The 22,663-nt window shown below is 43.5% G+C and overlaps 1 protein-coding gene across 3 annotated transcripts in view; it reads left to right on the plus strand.

Annotated features, from left to right (window-relative positions):
* Positions 1-6,488: 6,488 nt before the first annotated feature.
* The window catches only part of POP1 (ribonuclease Ps), a 51,047-nt gene continuing 34,872 nt past the window's right edge, over positions 6,489-22,663 (plus strand). For all 3 annotated transcript variants that reach the window (XR_015692068.1, XM_087685879.1, XM_087685880.1), the window contains exons 1-2: positions 6,489-7,383; positions 7,772-7,868. Coding sequence is in view for 2 of the 3 variants with exons in the window: in XM_087685879.1 (XP_087542005.1) it covers positions 6,764-7,383; positions 7,772-7,868 (717 nt within the window). In the remaining variant the exon portion in view is untranslated. The remainder of the gene's footprint in view (positions 7,384-7,771; positions 7,869-22,663) is intronic.

Below are 22,663 nucleotides of genomic sequence, written 5' to 3' on the forward strand. Positions count from 1 at the left end.
GGGCTGACGAAGTTGGTGCCCCACTTCTCGAACAGCTTTAAGGGGAGGATGGGAATCTATGCTTTAAGGGGTGGATGACACTTTGCAAGAGAAGCAATAGCGAGAAAGGCTTTGCTCTCGTAGGATACTAGTGGCCTACACTACACAAAGATGCCTATGACTACTACAAACATATGATTTTGAATATACGGCCATTATCACTCTTTGAAAGGTAGCAAGGGTGTTATAAAGCCCAAAACAACATCACTTCATAAGCATAGGTCCCCCATTCTGTTGTGAAGTTTGTTTTGGATTGATCTTCTTTTGCTATCTGGACTTGATTGTACCCACTAAATCCATCCAAGAGGGAATAGAGCTCATGTCCAGCCATCACTGCATCCAATAGTTGGTCTGTGAAAAGAGATGGAAAAATGATCCTTCTTTATATTGGAATTCAGCTTTCAGAAGTCCACACATATTCGCAACTTTCCATTCTTATTGGGTACTACCACAATGGGTGAAACCCATTCACTATTGGCCACTAGATAAATAAAATCAGATTTAAGGAGATTCAACAATTTGGCTTTCACCAAGACTAAGTAATTTGGATTCATGCACCTTTGTTGTTGCCTTACAGGTTTGGCCTCAAGTTTGAGGTCGATGTAATGTTGATATACCATGGGATCAATCCCCTTTAGATCTTTATACAACCATGCAAGTACGTCTAAGTTTTCCTTCAATAAGTCATACAGGATTGATATCTCCTCTTCTATAAGACTGATACCCACCTTTAGGTGACGTTCAATACTATCGGTATCCATGAAAGTTAATTGCTTTTCACCTTCCACTTCATGGATGAATATCCCATTTCTTCTAGGTATAGATCCGACTCCTTCAAGGGAGTGGCCTCCTCGTCTGATGCTCCAGTGGAAGCAAATTTTTCGTTCCATGGAGACTCGACTGACTCTTTGGGATATTGAAATGGTATCATGGCTGTTTTTGATTTTATGGAAGGATTACTTATCTCTTGACTCGAGGACTCGTCTTTTGAGGATGCCTCCAAGAACATCACATAACACGAACCATTTGAGGTATGCTTAGGCTCTGTAGGACTAGTATATCGTAATCATCCTTTCTTGAGAAGGGGAGATTGGAACGACAAGAGCCACTACTAAAGAAAGTCTTATTCTGCTGAATCCATTTCTTATGGAGGTTTTGCATACGTTTTGACTCATTAACCAATCCAAAGGATACTAGAGTCATTCTATCTAATAGCATGGAATCTTCAGCTTCCACCACTTCTAGGACTTCATCCTCATTAGTATTCTCCTCTAGTTGTATACCCTTCTTCCATGTCGCTTCCATTATCTTCATCTTGACTTCCATCCTCGTCTTCTATAGATTTTGCTTCGGCCTTTGTAGGGGCTATGTATAAGGAAAATAGACTCTCTGTTATATCCTCTACTTCTGCTTCTGCCTCTAGCTCTACTCTTGTATTTAGCTTTGCTATGGCCATCTAACAAGGAGAACAATACATGCATGTCTCTATCTCACTGCCAAAGGTAATCAGAGTCTACCTCTGTTTTCTTAAGAAATATCTATTTGATAGCTTCTTTGTCTCTGTTGATGTACCATCCGTAACTTCATTGGAGGAGTTTGTTAAAACTTCAATGGAGGTGGATCCATTACCTTATACAACTTGACTACCACCTTATTGGGTCCTCTGCCTAGGGTTAGGATTCCATTGAACCAATCTATTCATGCTCTTGCTTCAAAAAGCCATGGTCTTTCCAAATGCAAAGAGTATGTGGTCCCGAAGGAATTTGGTTTTACCACCAAATAGGTCAACCAATAGTCTCGTCCTACAAGAGTTGCCTTCATATATGGGAGAATACGTAGAGGCTTAATTCTGCTTTGGTCTACGAGTCTAATAAGGCATTTAGGCTACATACCTTGCAAGCGTAGATCCTTCATTTTCCATTTATCATTATGTTCACTGATGAACCTCCATCAATCAATAAGTATCCTTCAATCGAAATGCCAATCTTGAGGGCACCAGGATCCAAAAGGCGTTAGCCACATCCACTTCTTGCACATGCTCTACAACTTTATTAGACTTAGTGGTAGCTGTAAGAGCAATCCTTAGTCCACATCTTCTTGTCAGTATGCTTTTAAATTTCTTTTGACATAGGAGATATCATCAACAACTATTAGAATTGTTAGGTTTGGTTTTAAGGTGTCTAGGTCTTTGACCAAGTCATACTCTTTAATGGAATCTATGATCTTCTCTAGTCAGCTTTAGGGAATGGGGCAACACCCACTTTTATCCTTCATTTTTCTTCTAGAAGCGATAACATCTGCACTTCTTCTATCACTAGGGATACTTCTACATCCTCTATCTCTTAGACCTCTAGTCTTGTCTCTATATCCTTCTGTGGTACTGGATTGCTATATACCGTACCATTCTGTTTCTCTTTTGGAATATGAAACTTCACCATTTTGGGAAAGAAAATGTTATCTTTTGGAAATGTGGGTTCTCTTTTCTTGGTAAGCATTATTGTGACAACTTCCAATTCCACCAAGTTGAAGGCATATTCTTGAGTCTTTTGTTGATTATTAGTGGTGTTAGTTTTCTAAAGAGCTAGATGAGTGGGATATCTTTTGCAGTGTGGCCTTCTCCTTTGCATTGACTACATAAAGATTTGTAGTCCATGGACTTTCAAGGGTTTGGACAATTTGGTGAGATATGTCCATTTTCTCCACATTTGTAATACTCCACTTCTAATATATAGACATCGCCATACTATCGTCCTCTGTAACTCTAAGAGGGAAACCTCCTTGGGCCGAAATTAGGACTGAACTCTCTAGGCTTTGGTTCTATATCCTGGGTGGTCATCTTGGATTCCAACAAGTTGAATCTTGCTTCCTTTGCTCATGCATCTCCTTTAGAGAGCAAATATATTTTCTATGGTTCTTCCTTGAACAATACGAACAAAAGGCTCCACAAATAATTAGTTTTTGTGTACATTCAGTAGCTAAATGTCCTATTTGATGGTACTTTTCGCACCATGTATTAAATCACATCACATCTCTTCCACCTCGTGTAGGACTTGATATGTTGGTGGTATTCATCTTCAACATTTGCAGCTATTTTGTAATCACATCCATCCACTCTTTCTTGATGCTTGTGACTGAATTGGACAAATAGTCCTTCAAATTTTCTCCTCATGGAGTACTTGCAATGGGGTTTTGTGAAGCCTCTGTAATCACTACATAGATCGGTTGGGTTGATCTAGAGGGCCCTTTGTTTTGATCCTGATTTAGAGTTCTTGTTGAGACTGGTGGGGTTGTTGGTTCGAGTTGGTAGGGTTCCACTATTGTTATTGAGTCGCCATTGGGGGAACTATTTGAGACCATTGTTGTTGTGGTTAAACCATACTTTGAGGTACTGTTGTCTGCGGCCACTATGGATTCAATGCACTATACTGCGACACTATTTGCATCTAAGGGTAGGGGTAGGGAACGATCCCTGAGACTGCATTTGGTGGGTATACCATTCCTAGCATGGAAGGAGGTAAGACTCCTCTTCCTCAAGCCATCGATAGTCTTGCTTCAACTTCATCATATAGTCTTGCACCTTCCACTGCAGCTTACAGGTTGACTGATCTTCTCAATTCCATAAACTTACGAACTTTTGAATGTAGGTCTTTAAGAAAAACTCTCTTCTGAATGCCTTCATCCAAGTGATGGTTGGTCCATCTCTTTAGTATGGATTCCATACTAGAGACATATGCTTCCACCTATTCACCTTAGGACTAACTTAAGTTCATGAACTCCTCTTGCATCTAGTTTTCAAACCCTTCGCGCTTGAATTTAGTGAGGAAGGCCAACTTCAGGTCATCCCATGTGCCAAAAGTTCTTGTTGCTTATCTCTCATACCATTGAAATGCCATACCTTTGAAAGTGGTAAGGAATATCGCCAATCAATGCTCGGGGGTTTTGGCATTATTGACTACATATGCTACCATGATAAGCACTCCCACACAATTAGCAAAGGCCTTGCCCCTTGGTAGGGATCGGTAGATCTTGAATACTATATTGATGTGTGTACCTATAGTTGATCATCTAGATTCCACTGCTTATAGTCATCATTGCTACATGTCCTTAACGTTTGCAACTACACGTATGCTAGAAGCAACAATAGGTGTGTGTGCCTATAGTTGATCGTCTAGCTTCCACTACTTATATAATCATAACCACTACATGTCCTTAAGGTTTGCAACTACATGTATGCTAGAAGCAACAACAGGTTACTATATAAATCATCAATAAATAATGTTCAATAATTGAGATCCCATGAATAGTATGGTGTATGAATCTAATGCTAGAGTCTAAGACCAAGTGCAGGGGTGTGTGGGCACCATATCCTCCTTAAGGAGGCTAGTGCGGGGGGAGGCAGGGTGGGTCCTCTTCACTAAAGCAATTGGGGAGCTACATGACCACAATAACATAGCTAATAATACACAAATCAGTGGTGAATTACACTGCATGGGCATTTGCAACCAATAAGATTGATGCTCGGGCGGTGGGCATTAGTAGCTCATGGGCAACCCTTCCTGCCTATTCATATTATTGATGCATTTAGCATCAACCAAAACAAGACCTGATAAGTTGGTTTGGGACGGTGCATCCATGGCATAGGTGTGGCCAACATAAGGATCTTCTTCTTCAGTAGTTGCTTACTCTCATGTTTGAGGTGACCTCCCTTATGCCATCTAGGTCATCACCTCCTATGACCTATGCATCCTCAACCACTTAGACTTTGATGATGATCCCTTCTCCAATGAGCTATTTCCCCTCAGCTATGGCATCCTGAAATAGCCCAATCAAACTAACAACACCACCATTGCTTCCTCCATGAGAACTAGTGCCTAGATTGTGCCACATGCACGGGCCTTTAGGGAGAAGTGCGTGGGGCCTTAGAGGCATACACCCACCTCTTTGTCTCTAAGATAAAGTTGCAAATTAGTAAACCATTGCATGAGTCTTTGGTCCCGCATTGTAGCTTTGAGTCCCACCATGGCATGCAACTTGACTTCTTAGCATACTATCATCTTTTGGTATCACTAATGAAGCATGGCAATGGCAAATCATTGTGTATAATTTTACTTATGTATGCCATTGATGTTTTGATGTTATGCTTGATACATTTTGTTTCTTATTTCCAAGATGTATCTTTCAATGAATCCAACTTATGATTAAGATTATAGATTTGAGGTCAACAACACAACATAAAGTAAAATGAAAATTGAGTATTTATGAAGGTCATTTACATACCTTTAATAGATTTAAAATCCATTGGTAGATGGATGTGGATGTGTGCATGAGGGTGTAGATATAAGCAATCCATGTGCACATGCATGTGTGGATGTATTATATGGCATGCTTACTTCATAATGAAAAATATTTTATACTTAAATGAGAACATGATTTTGGTTTCCATCTTTTTGCTATATCCACGAAGGCTCTTGCAATTGGGAGGCCACGTGTCTGCATTGCTAACAACCTAGCCACTCAAGCTCCAGCTCCTACTCTCGCAAATACTACGTAAGCACAAGGAGTTTTGCGATGTTGTTGGGGGGGGGGGGGGGGTGGAGGGGCAAGAGAAAAGTGTTAACCAATAATAACATTAGTGCTTCAAAGTTTGGTGCGAAGTGCTAACCTTGGCGCGGAATGCCAGGAGGAAACTAGGGGGGAAGCACCTAGTAATATACTAAAGAGGGTTTAGATTGGTTGCACATTGCCCTGGATGAATTGGGCGATGGCAAAAAAATAGGAGCATTATATGACGTGTCTAAGGTATGATTGGACTTGCTTTTTACCAATCACCGCTTAGATTTGATCCACACCAAAGTCATGAGCTCACAAATTTGCAATTGTAAAAGTGAGAATCTCAGGTGACAACATTTAAAACCCCCACTACTTGCCCACACCTTGAGCTCTAACTAGTAGGCCAACCGGCTATTGATGATGCAAGTGTAAAAGAAAGTGATTTTTAGGATGCTAAGACAGGGCCCATATAGACTATTGATCCATTTCTTTAGGATTCAAATAGAGTTAGAACATCCACACAAAGTACTGAAGTGTTCATAAATCATGTGTAATGCACGATGTCGACAATTTTGACACAGTCTCGACTGTTTGAGGCAATGTATAACCACCCTTAGTCATGGAAAGGAGTGAGAGGATGGACACCATACCGCATCATACGACCCTTACACATATAGTGGACCTTTGCAAAGCAGATGTCCACTAAACACATGTGCAAGAATCATCAGGGGAAGCAGGCCGCCCGGCGCCCCGCGGCGCCCAAAGTCAATTCCGATGGGCATGTGCCCTATATTTTTAACCCTCTAAGGGACACGTGTGTCACATCTTTTAAACATGCGCCACTGCGATGAATTTGAATTGCAAAAACATATCAGCATATAAGTGGCGATGAGAATGTATAGGAGCATACTAGTATGTGTGTAAAAGTATCAGACTTCTTCGTCCGAGTCCCAGGCCTGCCAGCCCAGTGAGTCAGTAAGGACCCTCAGCAGATGCTACTGTCTTTCCAAATCGTTTCTGCCAGCGAGATCTCTCATAGGGATCAGAATTGACGAGAAGGCATGATGGAGTCCGTCCTCTGATGACGACTAAAATCTATTACCAGGTATGGCACAGGTAAGAGGGGAAAATGAAAGACGCGCACACAGCTCGCTATTCTACCTAGCAAGGCTTCATGGAAGAAGGGGCTCTGGAGGCAGCTCCCCGGACCTTGGACGTGCAACAGTTTGCCAAGGCTAGGGCATCGGAGCTTCTCTCCTTGCATCAAGCCCTCAAAGCCGCCGCCGCCTCCTCATCAGCAGGCGTCGCCTCCTTGCCCCGCCACCTCCGACGGCGAACTTCTAGCTACACACGCCACCGTGCGCTTGCAGGCCTTTTCAAGAAGCAGCAGGAGAAGCAGAAGCAGAAGCAGACGCGGGCCCAGAAGAAGAACGGCAACAATAAGAGGAAAACTCCTGCTGCTGAACTCTCGGCTGGGAGCAGGAAGCAGGCTAAGGTTGATGATGACACGAGGTCTTCTTTCACTGTTGCTCGTCATCATGATGTCGCTGGTAAGGCTGATGATACAGGGCCATCCTCCACCGCTACTCATCAACATAAAGATGTTGCCGGTGCTCCTCACCAGGAGAAGAAGCGGCTCTGTCGGCGGCTGCGAAGGAGACTGGAGTTCAGGTCCGGTGGTCCTTTGATCTCAAGCGATGGCACCAGACGGCTTGCCACGCACCTTTGGCACGCTAAACGCTTCACCATGACTAAACTGTGGGATCATTATATTCCAGTTGGTCGGCCTGGAAGGTAAATGTGGTCAAGGAAATTTATTTTTTCACAGGAAAGATGCTTTATTGTCTTGAGCACCATAGACTTACACAAGAAGTTTTAGATGAATTCCCATGATAATTCCCACTCTCTGAATGATGACAAGATCGGGAGCTTCTGTGAGGGAGGCACTGCATACCTAGCTAGGTGTGGTTGGGGACAAGGTGTGGGTCAGCAGCCCCCTGCCCCCAGTGGTATGTAGCTAGGTATGCGGTGCCTCGTGAGGAGAAGCTCATGACATTGAACACTGTAGAGAAAACCAAGGGAAAAGAGCCCTTTTCCGACATGAAAAAATGCCAAAAGCTTCTTGTGTTAAGAAACTAAGAAAGTTTTTTTCCAAATGCTAGCTAACACATCCCTTGCACAGGGGTCATGGCTCAAGAGCTGTGCTAAACTGGGCAAAAGAAGCTGCTGTACTCCAAGATGCAAGCTTTTACGTTGTGTTACATCTCCATGGAAGTCAGGTGAGGTTCTAAATACAAGTCAACAGATTGAAAAAAGTTAAGATGCAACGCACATTATTGTCTTCATCCCAGCTGACCTTCTTATAAGTGTGGCTCCTTATGTGAGGGGCGTCACACTCCTGTTGCCTTTATACAGCTGGTCAGTCTCACAGAGATTGTAGGGAGTTGCTTGTGCATCACCAGCTTGAGCATATTATTCCATAGTTGAGAGAGAGAGAGAGAGAGAGAGAGAGAGAGAGAGAGAGAGAGAGAGAGAGGCTGGATGTAAATATACCAACATTAATACATTCTTATTCATGAAAAAAGAGAGAGAGAGCAAACTGATGCAGCTCAGTTGGTTAAGTTGAACATGTGGTGACTAGAAGGCTTGGTTTCAACTTCTACATTCCACATGGTCATTTAGTATAGGTGTAGAAAAAAGGAGATTTGAACTTGGGTCAATGGGTTAATAAAATAAGTGGCTTACCACTAGGGTAGCCACTTTAGAGAGAGAGAGAGAGAGAGAGAGGTTTTTTCACCTTTTACAAAAAAGAGAGAGGTTTTTTCACACAAGGACAATGAAGCAAAAATGGCAGGACATTGCTTTACTTGTGGAAATTGAAGATTTCTCACCAAGCTAAAGTCTTTGTTTGGAGGGTCTTGATTTTTGTTCTCTCTATCAAGCAATGAAATATCTGATCAAAATTGTTGCCAAATACTTATGTACTTGACTCTCGAAACTCATGGGACTTAGTGCAAGGGTTGGAACCCCAAATAGACCCTTACTATGCTCCTTCTAAGGTTGTCTACTCTTGGAAAGCTAGAAATGCTTCTATTATAGTTGAGTTGATGTAAGGGCTTCTACTAGAATTTCACTCATCATTATAACATTTTGACTTGACATTTGAGCATTGGGAGCACTTGATTGATCACTATGTGACTTGGGATAGGATCCGTTGTATCAATCTTGACCATGAACTCCCAGAGTTTAAATTTGCAGATAAGAATGATCTTAAGGTTAAGTTAGTGGAATATTGGCGTTTACTGATCGAGTTTGCTACAACGAAGCTTTTTAAGTCCCTTGATAACTAGGTCACATTGTTTTTGAATGAGCTACCACAGAAATATTTTAATTCTATTTAACAATTGATAGTGACTAGTATAGTAAATAAGGATCCCAATGCAGCAGAAATATTGTCAGCATATAGTGCCCTAGATGCCAACTAAGTACATCTGAGATCCACTATATGGCTAAGTTGTCCATCACTAGGGGAGCAGAGATGCAACCTACCCTCTTGAGCATTAAGCAATATTGTGGATCATCTATACTTTGTCGAGCTTAAAAAAGCTAGATCCAATATTGACTCTAGTTGAAATACATTAAGATAAAGTGCATCACTGAGGATGATTTGCCAGATGGCTTCCTCCATCCATTTGCTTGCTTCCATAGGTGAATCAATATTGAAACTTCACCAAGAAGCACACGAAAACTTTACCTCTAACTTCACTCGCCTCGAAACCTCCACTAGGTTCTAGGCATCTCTTTGGACCACATAGATCCTTGGAACTTTCACTTTGTTGCCAAAAAGGATCCATTGCTGCGTTTTCCCTAGCACTATATGGAGGATTTGCATGACCAACATTAACACCATGCGTCTCAAATATAGTGGGATGGATATATGCATTGCCAAACTTGCCACTTTGTGCCCTAGCATCATGCTAACATTGCAATACACAATACATTGGGTTTTTCATTCCACTTGCCATACCTAGATACATTGGGCCTTGTATACCATGCATAGGTGGTTGTATACCAGATACATTTAATCAACCATGGCTTGGAAAATTGAACCACCATCAAAGTATCCTGAGTGATCCACTTTAGCATGCATGCCTTTCTATCCAAAAACCATTGGATTGGCATTGCCAAGTTGGTCTTGCATTTGCATCAGTTGCTCCCATGGCATAATTTGCTTTTGCTCATTATTCACATTTGGAACATTATGCTATTGCATTGGCTCTTCCTTTGGTACATTGTGCTATAGCTAAGCTCTTAAAGACAATTTACTTGCTTTTGTTGCCCTTCTTTGGGGTGTTCAAAAAGCACATGAATCGAAGATCATTTGCCAATTGCACAAACATTTCAGCTACTATAAGCCAATTATTAAATTGGTCATTAAATTCCTCTTGCTTTTGTAGATCATCAGCTTCAAGAGGCCTAGAAGCATCCATCTCTTGTCCAATTTCTAAATTCTCAGCTTGCAACCTGTATTGATGTCAGAGTGCAGTGATGCGGAAGCGTAGGACAAAGACTGAGAGAGAGAGAGAACACAGAGAGGGGAGAGAGAAGGAGATAGTGTAAACGTAGAAAATCTGCGGTGTAGTATGCTGTATAAGAGTGCGGAAATACACAAGGGGGCAGAGGAAATAGCTGCGTATGTCTTTGACTTGATGACCTGGATCTCCGTCAGCCCGAGCACAGTCTGTCTCAGCCAACAGATCTTCAAGATCAGAATCTGAAATCACTGAAGAGCGAATGATAAAGTGTGCCACAAGAACCGGCTATTAAATAGCCAGGAAATAATAAAAAAACAGCATCAGGTTGGCTGCATTAAATGCAGCTGATAGCAGAAATCTGGCCGACTCTGCAGTCCGACTGCATTGCTGATGTGGCACTAATGATGTGGCACCTCCTCTGCCATACTGCACTGACTGTCCAGGAAATGACTGGCTAACATCCCCGCTCAGATCTTGGATGGGTGAAAAGACTGAGGGATCTTGAATGCTATCGAAGAAGAGCTTAGGGAAGCGCCTTCGTAAACAAATCTGCAAGGTTATCCTCCGACTTGCAATACTCCATATCAATGGTCCCATCTAGAAGCTTCTCCCGAATGAAGTGATACTGGATCTCAGTGTGCTTCGTTCGGGCATGGAATACGGGATTCTGTACCAAGGCAATGCAACTCTCATTGTCGCACCGCAGAAGAGTAGGACGAGTCTGGGGGCAGCCAAGCTCCTCCAACAATCTCTGAAGCCACACAACCTCACATGTGGTGGAAGACACAGCCCGATACTCCGCCTCAGTAGAAGAAAGGGCGACCGTGGTCTGCTTCTTGCTACTTTAAGAGATAACACCTGTACCCAAGTTAAAAGAGTAGCCTGTAGTAGACCGTTGGTGGTCCACATCTCGAGCCCAATCCAAGTCACTCCAACCTGCAAGAACCAGATCGGAAGCATCTGTACCGGCGGGATAAGAAATCCCTAAGTCAGAGGTCCCCCTCAAATACCGAAGAATCCTCAGGATAGCCTGCCAATGCACGTGTTTGGGTTCTGTTATGAACCCTGCCAAAAGACCCACAACAAAACAAAGATCAACATGAGTGTTGAGAAGCCAAATCAAGGATGCAATCAATTGACGGTAGCGTGTAGCATCCATCACGGGAGAATCGGAGTGTGAAGTGGCCTTTCGATTCGGATCCATAGGAGTAGTAATGGGCCGACAAGTCTCCATCTCAAAAGTCACCAATAGCTTCTGAATGTACCTTTGCTGAGAGATGAAAATCCCCCTTTGAGACTGATAAATCTCGTGACCCAAGAAGAAATGAAGAAGCCCTAAATCTGTCATCTCGAATGCCTGATGTAGAGCTGTCTTTGTCTCTCGGACCTTCTGTGCATGATCCCCTGTCAAAATCAAATCATCAACATATAACACGAACAACACACGACCAACCTTGGAAGTGTGCACATAAAGCTGCGGATCGGCCTTAGAGTGCTGATATCCCAACTTCGTCTGAAGAAATGAGTCAATCTTCTCGTTCCATGCACGCGGAGCTTGCTTGAGGCCATACAAGGCCTTCTTTAATCTGTAAACTTTACCATCCGAGGAGCCAAAGCCAGGAGGCTGCTCAACATAGATCTCCTCCTGCAAGTCACCATTCAGAAAGGCCGACTTCACATCCAACTGATAAACAGGCCATCTCCCATGGCCAGCCAAGGCAAGAATAGCTCGAATAGTCGCCATACGAGCAGTGGGGGAAAAAGTATCATGGAAATCAATGCCTAGGCGCTGAGCAAAACCTTTAGCAACAAGGTAAGCCTTGTGCTTGTCCAAAGAACCATCGCTAAGGTACTTGGTCTTGAAGACCCACTTGACACCAATCACCTTCTTGTGAGAGGGACGAGGCACAAGAGACCAAGTGCCATTCCTCTCAATAGCCTCCAACTCGGCTTCCATGGCTTTTCGCTAATGATCAGACTGCAAAGCCTCCTTCATTAAAGTAGGCTCTCGATCCTGCATAACACGGGTCAGCAAACAATAGTTGGAGCAAACAAGCTCCAAAGAATGTGCCTGGTGCCTCCATGACCTCTACGGTCCATCCTGCGGTTCCCACTCCTCAGGGACCCCCTCGGTCCCTGAATCTTGGAGGGTTTCACGGGCCCAACGAGGCTCTCCATCTGTTGAAGACTCAGGAACATCCACCGGCGCAAGCTCCTCGAGGGTGGCCGGTGGAAGAGAAGACTCTGAATCCGAAAAAGAATCTCTGTCAAGAGGCTCTGGCTCCAAAGAAACTGTCTCGGGAGCCCAACTCTCTCCTGGATCTCCAAGGACGGGGTGCTCCTCACTCCCCTCTGTGGCCGGTACTTCCACAAACCACACATCTCGACTTGTGTAGACATCCCGCTTAATGGGATCAAACGATAACCTTGGGATTGGGAGCTATAGCCAACAAAAACCTATCGTCGGGAAGTTGCCTGGAACTTATCAAGTTGCGTCTTAGGAATGTGCATATAAGCGTCACACCCAAAGATCCTGAAATAAGAGACATCATGCTTAGTCCCGAAGTAAGCATAAAAAGGTGTCATCCTATCAACAGCCGAAGTGGGAGATTGATTAAGGATGTGAACTGCGGTAGCCACTGCCTCGGCCCACAGAAATTGAGGTGTTTGTCGGTGCTCCATCATGGTGCATGCGATCTCGATCACACTTTGGTTCTTCCGCTCCAAAATGCCATTCTCTTGGGGAGTGTTGGTGTTAGCAAATTCGTGGTGAATGCCTCTATCTGCACAAAAACGAGCAAACTCATTAGACAGAAATTCACCTCCCTTGTCTGAATGCAAGGTCTTCAGTTGCCGGCCAGAACAGTTCTCCTAAAAAAGAAGCCAATCCTTGAAATGAGAGAAAGCCTCTGACTTCAAAGTCAAGAAATAGGCCCAAGTCATCCTGTTGTAGTCATCTACGATCAACATGAAGTACAAGCTCCCCTTCAGGGACTCGATCCTCATCGGGCCACAAGATCTGTGGATACAAGCTCCATGGGTGAAGTAGACTGCCTAGAAGCTTTGTTGGGAATCGCATCCCGATGTAGTTTCCCACGAATGCAGGAGACACATGGTTGATGGCTCAGCACTATGTCCGGCAAGCCTTGGACAAATGATCCTTGCGACGTCTTCCAAAGGTAGTCGTAGTTCAGGTGGCCAAACCGGGCATGCCATAGCTCGGACTGTGTCTGAGTATCAAGAAGAAGAAAAGTAAGAGCTGAAGAAGACTTCAATTTGTAGACTCCATTCTCCTCATACCCTGTAGAGAGAACCTTCCTCGATCCACGATCAAGGACTCAAACAATATCACTGTCAAACTCCACCAAGAGGCCAAGAGAACAAATCTTATGAACCGAAAGTAAATGATACCCAATCCTGGCACATGCAACACCTTAGAGGTATGGGTACCACCACGTCCGTCTGGAATAAGCTGCATCTCACCCCGCGCAGCAATAGACACAGAAGAGCTGTCTCCAATGAGAATCTACCCACGCGAAGGTCGCAAATGGGCAACACCAATGGAAGAAGGAGTCATGTGCCGTGAGGCACCGCTGTCCATAATCCACTCTTGAGTCTAGGGAGCTGTTATCGCAGCATCAGAAGTTGTCGATGTAGAGTCCTTAATGACTGCTAAGTGTAGATAAGCAGCTGATGAGGGTGCAGCCACTGCTCCAGAGTCCTTCGTGTCCTTCTTGGTATCCTTCTTGTCTTTGTCGGGCAATCTTTCTTCCAGTGACTGGTCTTGCCACAAATATGGCAAGTTGGTTCTTTCTCCTTGTCCTTCTTGGATTTGTTGTCCTCCTGCTTCTTTTGGTCCTTCCTCTTCTTCTGAGAGGCCTGACCAACCAATGCCTCCGATTTGGAAGCATTCTATCTCTTCAATTGTTCCTCCTGGTCCAAGACCATAGGAACCAACTCTTCCCACTGAAGAGTCGACTCCCACCCTGAAGCAATAGGAGCGGAATAAAAAGTACCGAATCGTGGTGGCAACTGGGATAGTAAAGTGATTGCCATGTCTTCGGAAGAAATAGGCTACCCTGCATTTTGAACCTGCATTTGAAGTTGCCGAAGCTTGTTGATGTATTCCCGAAGCAAAGAAGACTTATTCACCGAACAAAGTCCGCATCTGCACTTCAAAGAAACCCTCTTCATTAGGGTCATCCGGTTGTACATCTGGTCGAGCTCCAGCCATATCTCACGAGCCATCGTCAAGTGCTCGATGTGAGCTATCACGGCTGTGGTGCAAGACAGAAACATAAAAGATTGAATCCTGGCATTTTGTTTGTCCCAATGAGACTAGGCCTTGGTCAACTCCGCATGAGCATTAGAAGAGAGTTTGGACTCATCCCTCACGGAGGGCCTGTTAATCTCCTCCATCACCAGTTTTGCCAAATCATAAGACTCTAAAATGGCCAACATCATCACCCGCCAGATGTGGTAATTGTCACCATCAAGCTTTTGATCCGTGGGAAGAGCCGGTAGGACAGGCACCTTCCTGTCCATGATCGCCTGGAACTCCAAATTAGTCTCTGAAGACATGTTAACCTGCAATACCTGCACAAACGCAAAAGCAGCCCCCTCTGATTGTGAAAACGCAGCCTTCTAGGATTGATTCCTCCGCTGCCCAAACCTTCTTCACTTGTCGGAGGCGATGAAAAGGTAAAATCTGCAATGGAAGGCCTTAAACGCAGCCTTCCTCCTCTTCGAACAGCAATAACCTGTAGCAAATTCACCGATTAGACTCCTTTCCTGCACGTCCGCGCTTGCTTCAGCCTTGATCCGATGCGCAGCCCTCCCGCTTGCCCTCGAAACCTGAAAACACAGCCTTGTTTCGTGCTGAAATCTCCTCTTCAGATAGGTTCAGCCCTCAGTCAAACCATCTTCACCGCTCTGATACCATGTCAGAGTGCAGGGATGTGGAAGCATAGGACAAAGATTGAGAGAGAGAGAACACAGAGAAGAGAGAGAGAGAAAAGGAGATAGTGTAAACGCCGAAAATCTGCGGTGTAGTATGCTATATAAGAGTGCAGAAATACACAAGGGGGCAGAGGAAATATCTGCGTATGTCTTTGACTTGATGACCTGGATCTCCGTCAGCCCGAACACAGGCTGTCTCAGCCATCAGATCTTCAAGATCAGAATCTGAAATCATTGAAGGGTGAATGATAAAGTGTGCCACAAGAACCGGCTATTAAATAGCCAGGAAATAATAAAAAAACAGCATCAGGTCGGCTGCATTAAATGCAGCAAATCTGGCTGTGTGCAGTCCGACTGCACTGCTGACGCGGCACCTCCTCTGCCATACTGCACTGACTGTCCAGGAAATGACTGGCTAACAATTGAGTGTCTTGTCCAATATCATTGCATTTCCACCTAGCACTTTGTGAATTTTCAGATTGAGAGGCATCATCATTGCTTGATTCCATCTCATTGTATGAAGAGATTCTTGCTGTAATGCTCAGTTGATTACAATTTCAGCACGAGAACAATGCTTCTAACTTCCAATCAGGTGCCATGAGCCTACCAATTTAAGGGAGTTGATGGTATTTTGACAATGGAACCATGAAACCAGCCTTCCTTATTGTGGATAGGGTGGTAAATAACCTGATTTAACACTAATCACAGCTAGCATAAAATTCACATAAAATAAAAATGCAAATGTTACCATTTGATCTTGGACATTGGACATCTAGTTGGCCCCAAAACTGGTGTGAGATCTAGCTTGATCTCCTTCAATCTTCAGTATATCTTGTTGTTCATAGTAACCGATAAGTCTTCAAACCAATTTGCCCCTTGGATTGCTTGGGGATTGGCCTTCAATTTGCTCCTTGGACGACAAATTCTGACCCCAACTTAATGTTGGCTGGTTGGCCTCTTAAAATTCTTTGAAATCCCAAAATTTCAGCTACCGAGTTTCAAGGATTAGGCTTTGAATTCTAACCCCTCTTCCCACGGTGGCTGGGAAACCGTGATTTCTGCTGTAAGTTAGGATTTAGTAGCAGAAATTCTTCAATTTATCCTCTTGAGACTAAATTTGGCTGAGATCTCTTGTTGGAAGCTGTGAAATAGCGAAGAGAATAGAGAGGAAGCTAGAGAGAGAAATTTCAGATCTTCATCACCCAAAATGGCTGAAATTTAATGTTGCTCTATTGTGAATGGCTGATTGATTGCAACCCATCTTCAACAAAAGTCCCCATGCAGTTGCTTGTCCTTATGGGCCCCAAATTGTTGTTGCTTGTAGGCAATCTACAGGGGCTGTCACTTGCCTCCAATGGCTGGTGATTAGCTTGCAGTAGCTCTTTGAGAATCTCCTATGGTTGGGTTGATTATGAATGGTTGAAAAATTGCAACAACAGCCCTCCCTCGTTCTCCTAACCTCTACAGTGTCGGAATGAGGGTCCACTAGCCTCTAATAGCCTTTCCCTCACTTGCATGGGCCAGTTTTGCCAAAAGTAGTAGCCTTCTAATTGCATTTTTCAGTAAATTTCAGCCCAGTTAAACTACTTTTTAGAATATTAATTCTAACAATTGATTTAATGATTAATTCTTGCTTAGAAAAATAATTTTACTAGCCAACAATTAAATCACACATGCCAATTTGTCATCCAAGAATTTCCAAGCATACGTTAGTCCTTGAATTGGCATTAATGAATCAATTAGTACCTAGTTTCTAATGTCATATATTAATGGCTAATAAAATCCTCTAGGCCAAAATTTGATACCAGGTACCACCTCATACTTGTTAGGGATAACTTAATACAACTTTTGCCTTTGACACCCAACCATCGACTTCTTAGGATCCTTGGTCCATCATTGTGAAATAACTAACTTACACATTACATGTTCATCTCACATTTGCACATTTGATTAATACTTAATCAAATGCCAAGCAAAGCATCAAAATTTCATATCCTTGTGATAGTATATTCTTTAGTTAGTGGATTAGTATTGCACCAATCAGACATGGTTGATATCCACTTCTCTTGATCTTGTAGTAAAGCTTTCTATGGATCCTCATGGCCAGCCCTTCGATGAGCACATCTATCGATCCGTGGTGGGAAAACTCTTTTGTTAATTCACACCAAGGTAGTTTTAGCATACTTAGTGTCTTTGCTTAGTCAATATTTCAATGTACTAAAGATGTCACATTGGATTGCTTATTTGCGTGTATCATGATATGTAAGAGAGTTTCTTCTTATGGCTTACACTTAGGTAAAGGTTTGCTTTTGCAGGGTGCATTGACTCTCGTTGGGTAAGAGATCTTGACACTTGTTGTTCCCATAGTGGTTACATATCCTCCCCAAACATTGCTCCTATTGTTTAGTCAAGCTGTAAACAAGAGATGGTGGTTGCCTCCATTGCAAAGGCTACGTATTGGGTACTTTATGATGGTGCCATGGAGGCCATCTATTTGAGGAGCTTATTGGCAAAGTTATAGTTTCCATGTAGCATGTTGACTATGATCTTCTACGATGATCAGAGTGTGCTAGCACTAGCTGGTAATCTTATTATCTATCCAAAGTGTGTACTATTATTGTTTACTAGAGAGAAGGTGAAGCTAGATACCATTTACCTAGAGGTTATGCTTTTATCAATTAATTTGCATACGTCTCGGTCAAACCGGTCAACCGCTTTGATCCATCGGTATTTACTTCCATGGATCAGCGCGGGTACTCCCCTCGTTTGACATTACCATAATGGGAGGAGGGGTTTCCTATAGTTTTTACTTTCATTGTTTGGTGGTGAGAGGGGATGGCTTGTTCTCTAGATGCTTACAAGATTTGATCACCATTCTTTTAGTTATGTTTATACTTTGTCTCATCATCTGTTGGCATCTTGATAATAATGATTGTAAAGGGGCACTTGGGCAAATGAACAATTTCCCTATGAGAGCATTGTCCAAGTGGTGCTGTTGTATAGCATTTTGTGTGAGAACGAGACTTCGCACTATCCCTTGCGTTACCTCATGCATTGACATTGTGTTTTTGCGAATGGAGCGCTTTGGATGAGGGGAAAACATGTCTTTTGACAGTCTCCTTGTTGAGAAACCGCTTCTTCAGTTTACGCACTTCATTTAGGATTTTGCATTGACAACCCCAAAAAGGGTTGGTGTCCACATTTTGACTATTTTTTAGTGGGCCCCACATACTAGTGTGCCACCTTAGATAGCTTATGCCTATAAATAGGGAGTCGCTTAATTCATTCTTCACCACCCATTTCAGTCCATTTTCACTCCTCTTCCTTTGTCACTTCAACACTCTTCCCTCTTTTCTCCATTGCTACCCATACTCCTATTGGAGGACATCATAGTTTGTGATCATCCTTCCTCTTTTCCTTTAGGTGTCTTGTTTCATCACTCAAGTCCAGTGTTTGGCAGCTCCACCTTATTGGTCTCATCATGAAACTGTTGGTGACAATACTTCTACCTTGGCATTAGTCCTCCATAGTCAATGACCTCTTCCACTCCCTTCAGGTTTCACCAGATTTGCATTTGGCTACCTTGAGACCTCCTTCACATTTGGCATCACCTTCCCTAGCTTGGCGTTGGCATCTTCCTACTTGGCATCACCCCATATCTGGCGTCAATTTTTGCAGCCCCAGATGCTTGCTTTTTTGGATTGACAGGCTTGCACATGTTGCGTTTACCCTCCTGGTGGCTATCCCTTCATCTGGTGTTAGCAGTTGGGGATTGCTCTCCTTGCATTTGACTGCTTCGACACACTTTGGGATTTGCATTTTGTTGCCCATGCTATCTTCTTGGCATCTGAGGATTGCTCTTCACTCCCTCGAAAGATGGTGATCATCTTCTTCATCTTTGACGGCATCAGAGGAATGCGATTTGCTCCCTCGAGAGTTGTCCTTCACCTTCCAGTGATTACTTTGATAGCCCACTATTCAGAGGACCATGTTTCGCTTCCCTCATTGTGTAGATTCCCACAGGTGTTACCGCTTGATTCAGACATGACAATGTAGTTATCTTTTGAGCTTCGGCTTCGTTGTATCAACTTTTCTTCTCATAACATAATTTATTGTATCATCACCGTGTTCTTCTTGTGTTTTTGAGTTTCTCTTCTCTCTTAGTGTTTGCAATACACACTGTTTGTTCCCACAAACCTTATTGTCTCTTTGGTATCTTTGTCATTTTCTTGACATGGTATCAGAGCCAGAGGTACTTAGTGAGCCACGAAGATTCTCTACATTAGAGAATGCAAAGATAGGTTGTGGGCTCAGCATTATCCACTGATTTCCCTCTTCATTTCTGTTGCATCATGAGGAGATAGAGATACCCTTCTCTCTCTCCCCCACTCTCCCTTCCTTTTATAGATTGACACTCTGATGTTATGACTTCTCCAATTGCCAATGGACAGACCATTGGCTGCTCCTTTTTTGGCATCATTAGAATCCCCACAGATGCTTGTTGACATGGATGTTTTCTCTCTACCCCATCGGAATATATGCATCTACCCTCAGGCACTCGTGCCACTTCTCCCTTATGGGCCATGGAGTTTATTCTACACCGGCTTTCAGATTTTTATGCTCAAGGCAATAAGTTTCATCTGATGCTCTCTAAGCCCTTTCGAGCCACGGTAAGATCGACTGATGCCATGGCCTCCTCACGACCATTGCAATGTGCTATGGAGGTTGCTTCTACTTCTTCTAGGGTTTCAGGAATGCCATCTGAAAAACCTATGGTTTTGCAGTCTACTTCACCAAGAGACAGTGATTGTTGGAGATTGTCTCCTTGGCAGTCTGCTCCTTCGCGAGACACTGGATGTTCAACACCTTCCATTACTTCGGCTTTGCAGTCCGCTCCATTGAGAGACAATGATTGTTGCCCACTCTTGGCTTTGCATGAGCCTCACCTTTCCCCACCCTTGACTACTTAGGTTCGAGAGGCTACCTTTGGGAGTTCTTTGACATCTTCGATACCTTAGGTACTTTCTTTGGTGTGATCGATGGTCCTTACGTCGTCATTAGCTGATTCGGAGTTTGTGATCCATGAGTTTTTAGATTTCCTATCTCTTGTAGAGGGGGATATATCCTTTTTGCCCTTAGAGGGGGCTTCTACTTCTTCTTCAGCTTTTGAGGTGGCCCTTGCGTCTCCACCCTCTCAGGGGGGGGGGGGGGGCAGGGGGCGCACCCACTCATCATGAAGTTTGTCACCCGCTATTTACTCTTTGGGGATGGCTATCTTCGAGTAGTTAGTTTTCCTACTGATACCCAAGATCTTTAGGTATTGCCTAGATTAGGGTCTTGGAGGTTTAGTTGCGACTTGGTGATGAGGGCTTTGAATTCTTCTAGCATAGAGTTATAGAGCTAGTGGCTTCTCTCTCGAGGTGGAGTTAGGTTCTACAGTTCATCCCGTCTATTGTTTCTTACTACAGGTTACCTTTCAGGTGAAACTCTTGGATCTTCGGGATTCTCTACATCTTCATTGTATATCTCTTTGCTCCTCTTTCTTCATCATTTTTTGGGCCTAAGAGGGGGTGTTGAGAAACCACTTCTTCAATTTACACACTTCATTTAGGGTTTCATATTGATAGCCCCAAATAGAGTCGGTGTCCACATTTTGGCCATTTTTCAGTGGCCCCCAACATATTGGTGCGCCACCCTAGACAACTTATGCTTATAAGTAGGTAGTCACTTCATTCATTCTTCACTATCCACTTTAGTCATTCTTTATCCCTCTTCCTCCATCACTTTGACACTCTTCCCTCTTCTCTCCACTGCTGCCTATACCTCTATCAGAGGACATTGTAGTTCGTGATTGGCCACCCTTCCTCTTCTCCTTTAGGTGCCTTGTCCCATCACTCAGGTCCTGCATTTGGAGGTTCCACCCTATTGGCGTCATCATCAGATTGTTGGCGATAGCACTTTTATCTTAGCATTAGTCCTCCATAGCTGGTGACCTCTTTCACTCCCTTCAGGCTTCATCGGGTTTGCGTTTGGCTGCTTGGAGACCTCCTTCACATTTGGTGTCACCTTCCTCAGCTTGGCGTCATCATCTTTCTACTTGGCATCACGATTCACCCCACATGTGGCATGAGTTATTGCTGTCCCAGATACCCGCGTTTTTGGGTTGACAAGCTTGCACAAAGTGCGTTTGTGGTTGTCCCTTCATCTCTCGTCATTATCCATCCTCTGGTGTAAGTGTTTGGGCTACTCTCCCTGCATTCAACAACTCCGACACACTCTAGGATTTGCCTTTTGCTGTCCATGCCATCTTCTTGGTATCTGAGGATTGTGCTTCGCTCCCTCGATAGTCAGTGATCTTCTTTATCTTCGACAGCATTAGAGAATTGTGCTTTGCTTCTTTCATTGTGCAGATTCCCATAGGCGCTGCCGCTTGATTTAGACATGATAGTGTAGTTATCTTGTGAGCTTTGGCTCTGTTGTATCAACTTTTCTTCTCATAGCATGATTTCTTGTGTTTCTAAGTTTCTCTTCTCTCTCAGTGTTTGCTGTATACATTTTGTGTTTCTCCTCGCAAACCCTACTACTATCTTTGTGGTCTCTTTGTCATTTTCTTGACACTCCTATCTCAAGATTCCTTCATCATAGAGTGGTTGACTTGGATCCAATATATTGGTAGTAAGTCTCCATGGCAGGATATTGGCCGGATGGTGATGTTGGATCCGACTATTCCTTCTTTTTCCCTATGCGCATAAATACTTTTCCACAGAGAGAGAGAGAGAGAGAGAGAGAGAGAGAGAGAGAGAGAGAGAGAGGTCTACAAAAGGTCGATTTTGAGACTAAATGTTACATTTGAGAAGTCTAAGAATTTCTTGGGTTCAACAAAAGCTGTCATCTAATGCTATGACTAACTGAATGAAGAATAAACAATGAACAATACATAGTTGATGAGTATAAAATGACGTCTAAGCTAGATACAACGCGGAAATGCCTAAGAGACACTCTCATCCCTGGATATAAGTTATTGCTTAAGAGATTCTTATCTCATGATATCTCTCATGAGTTTATTAAGCATAGAGGTTAAAGCGGTGAGGTAGGGTCCCTCGGTGGCGATGTAGTATCCTTTGTATTTGCAAATGATGCCTCTTGTGAGGGCGTGGACTAGTTGGGCGTGGATGATGGACTCTGCATCTCTTTGTGGTTGTGTTTAGGCTCATTCCTTGTGGTGGAGGCGTCGGTTGGATCGATGAGCACTTTGTAGTGGAGGGAATAGTCGATGCTTTATAGAACTCCATGAGTGTATGTTGGTGTGTGGCTTTGTCCCTATTGTTGGGTCCATAAGAGAGGCTTTCCGTGGCATCGTAGCTCTAGTAAGATAAGCTTGAGACACCTTTGATTTGGGAAATCCATAGCTGTGGATAGTGACTCAAATCTCTCTTTGAATAAGCAATGGAAGCGCCCTTGGATCTCGTAGCACATTGGGTATTGCATAAGTAGTGCTTCTCCATCTCTGGTTGGAGTTGACAAAGCTAGCAAATCTTGTCTTGCAAACACATACGAAACCTTGGCCATCTCGGTTCTTT

The sequence above is a fragment of the Lygodium microphyllum genome, chromosome 10, assembly GCF_053477565.2.
Source record: "Lygodium microphyllum isolate KBCC chromosome 10, Lygodium_microphyllum_v1.1.10, whole genome shotgun sequence".
Classification (NCBI taxonomy): Eukaryota; Viridiplantae; Streptophyta; class Polypodiopsida; order Schizaeales; family Lygodiaceae; genus Lygodium; species Lygodium microphyllum.